This window comes from Macrobrachium nipponense, chromosome 18, assembly GCF_015104395.2.
Source record: "Macrobrachium nipponense isolate FS-2020 chromosome 18, ASM1510439v2, whole genome shotgun sequence".
Taxonomy (NCBI): Eukaryota; Metazoa; Arthropoda; class Malacostraca; order Decapoda; family Palaemonidae; genus Macrobrachium; species Macrobrachium nipponense.
The window spans coordinates 70,200,961-70,204,584 of NC_087211.1; the positions used below are offsets into that span (position 1 = coordinate 70,200,961).

Here is a 3,624-nt window from a genome sequence, read left to right on the forward strand (position 1 = left end):
ATATATATATATATATATATATATATATTTTGATATATATATATATATTATATATATATATATATATATATATAAAACATATATAGTATAGTATTAACCTAGAGTAAGAGCCATTTTTTTCATTCGCTCCAAGCATATTAAAAAGATAAGTCTACATATATAAATATGTATGAGCATATATATATATATATATATATATATATATATATATATATATATATATATATATATATATATATAATATATATATATGACTACATTACTTTATTACTTATTTATCTTTATTAGTTTACATTATGTACAGTAATTTGGTTTTGAACCATGAAGTACATTTTTGTTGGCCACTTTTACGTTATGAATAGATCTTCCTTTTATTTCTTCGCAGATCGTTTAAAAATATTTATATAGACAGTCAAATCGAAAAGTCAAAGTACCATAAATTCTTAGTTATTTTCTAAAGATAACTTCACAATTATTTATAGACTAGTGTAATTATGAATGTTAGTTAAAAAATGCGTAGACTGCTGAAAGTCATAATTTTCTAAGATCAAGTAACTCTGTAAACCCAGAGAACTCTTTCATAGTCAATGTATTTATAATTTCTTTTTCTTTTTATTTACATATAATTATTAGGAGGCATAAAATAATAGAGATTTCTTCAATATAAAAACATTTTATTCCAAACAGAAAACATTCCAAAATTATCCAAAAGTTTATCATATCGGAAATAATTCCATTTGAAAACCTGAATTATTTTACATTAACATTTTAAACTCATGTTAATATATATCACAGTTTCAATACTAGGCGCCTGCCAAATATGAGGCAGCGTTAACGACCAAGGCCATAAGTAAGTCCACCAAGCCCCGGTATAAGACCTAATCCTTGGCCAATTATCCCCTCAAGTCCACCTTTTCCTCCGAGCCCGTTTCCAATTCCTCTCTGGCCAAGACCAATACCAATACCACCCAGTCCATTTCCAAGTCCTAATCCTTGACCAAGTCCTCCACCGAGTCCGTATCCTCCTAGACCGTCACCGTAGCCATTTCCACCAAGGCCACCTCCCAGACCAGAGCCATATCCATTTCCCCCAAAGCCACCTCCAAGACCAGAGCCATATCTATTTCCCCCAAAGCCACCTCCCAAACCAGAGCCATATCCATTTCCCCCGAGGCCAAATCCCTGACCATCACCATAGCCACTTCCTCCAAGACCTCCTCCTAGACCGTTACCGTAGCCAGCCCCTCCAAGGCCCCCTCCTAAACCATTACCATAACCAGCTCCTCCGAGGCCTCCTCCTAGACCGTTACCGTAACCAGCTCCTCCGAGGCCTCCTCCTAGACCGTTACCATAACCAGCTCCTCCGAGGCCTCCTCCAAGACCGTTTCCGTAACCAGCCCCTCCAAGGCCTCCTCCAAGACCATTGCCATATCTAGTTCCTCCAAGACCTTGTCCTCCTCCAAGCCCAGTACCGTAGCCATCTCCCACTTGTCCTATTCCAAGGACTCCAAGGCCGACTCCATTCCCAAGACCTCCGAGGTCCCCAATTATTGCCTCAGCTGAAACCAGAGCTACCAACAATACACTGACCTGGTGGAATAGACGTAGGTTTATCAGTCATGAATGAAAAAGTAAATAAGTAGTAAATAAAAAGTAATAAATATATTCCTCACCCATTCCGATTAATAAGTTTTCAATAACCATCGATGTTTTGCATCATAATCGAATGTGGCAAGAAATTTCACTTAGGATCTCATTAAGGAATAATTCTGTCCTATGGGCTTTAAGAATTTTATGATTTTAAGCATCTCAAAATTTAATTTCTTCAAAAGATTTGACAGCACTTCAATTTTAAACCAGATAAAATCTTCTTTTGTGTTAATTTCAGTTACGAAAAGTTTTTTTTAGAGTGTACGTTCATATGATTAAAGAATTCTTAAACATATATTTTTTCTCTTCTGTTCTGTGATAAGAGTAATTTTCAAAAAATCACGAATAAAACTTAAAGATCTTGATCCATACCAAGACTCTCATCCTTCAGAAATGATGAAGCTGCAGCAGGAGAAGGCAGATGATAACTGAGGTCTTTCTTCCCAAAACTTGCTGCTTTATACGAGATGCAAAGAGAGTCATATAAATTGATCAGACACTTGAGTGAGTGACTGTCCTTCTTGGCCCCGCCCACCATCGATGACGCGGTGTCAATGACCGTGAAACAAATTCCAGACCTCGGCAGTGACAGTGAGTTGCTATCAATATGCAGATCTGATGACACGTTTGAGCTCTGGAGTTAAAGAACCATAGCTATAATTACGATGAATGACTTCCAAAATAGATGCGTTACGAGATCATTGAGGAAGTGATGGCGTTGTTATTTTACAAAACAAATAAGAAAGGTACAAATGCCAAAAGGATATACTGAAAAATGAATTCATTGAGACGTCCCAAATAGGAAACAGAAGACTGAAAGATTTTAGATTAATTACCATCAACATTTTAAAATTGATTTCAATGTTTTTCTTCTATTGCAAACATTCAACACTGAATGTTTGATTTTACAAATATATATATATATATATATATTATATAACATATATATATATTTATATATATATATATATATATAGATATATAAACACATATACATATATAATATATATATTATATTATAGTATATGATATACTATGTATGTTATGGATACTGTATATTATATAATACCTATACTCCTTTACTAACGGTGGCACGAATGCTAGACAAAATAATTTCAGGATAAGGTCACCAGAAAACCCTCACGCGAATCAATTCCTGTTTGCAGACGGAAGAGACGGTTGTTCAAGACATGCAATCTCACACGCTTCTGTGATTGATATACATATGGACAGAATTTGATTGCTTTCGGAAGCAATCATTTCCCTTTGGAAATGATAGTCTGATATGTAATTATATTATATATATATATATATATATTATATATATAGTATATATATATCATATATTATATATATATATATATATATGTGTGTGTGTGTGTGTGTGTGGTGTGGATGCATGCGGTGAGTGTGTATGTCTTGCATGTTAGTATAATTATACATACATATATATATATATATATATATATATATATATATATATATATATATATATATATATATATGATATATATATATATATATATATATATATATATATATATATATATATATATATTAATATATATATATAGATATATATTATATTATATATACCTCACATATATATATATATATATATATATATATATATATATATATATATATATATATATATATATATATATATAGATATATATATATATATATATATATATATATATATATATATATATATATATGTACATTTATATATAAATACTGTATATACTTTAAAACCAAGGGAAGCTTAGTAAGTCTCAAAATTAGTGGATCAGATCCTATTATCCTTTGTAATTTAGCATCCCATGAACATACTAAGCTTTCGAAAACGTGCGATTTTGGAGTAGATTCAGTCACGGCTTCTGAACTTGCATGAAGGTCTTCAAGTGTAGTGGGTGGTTAATGACTTAAAAAGGGTTGCTGATCTGTTGGCAACACCGGAAATAGAAAAAT

General features: G+C 31.8%; 1 protein-coding gene across 1 annotated transcript; it reads right to left on the reverse strand.

Annotated features, from left to right (window-relative positions):
- Positions 1-705: 705 nt before the first annotated feature.
- LOC135196824 (uncharacterized) lies at positions 706-2,100 on the reverse strand. Its single transcript, XM_064223614.1, has 2 exons — positions 2,023-2,100; positions 706-1,590 (listed from the first exon to the last, which is right to left on the reverse strand). Exons 1-2 carry the CDS (start codon positions 2,032-2,034, stop codon positions 832-834), a joined length of 771 nt encoding a protein of 256 aa, XP_064079684.1. The 5' UTR covers positions 2,035-2,100; the 3' UTR covers positions 706-831.
- Positions 2,101-3,624: the final 1,524 nt, after the last annotated feature.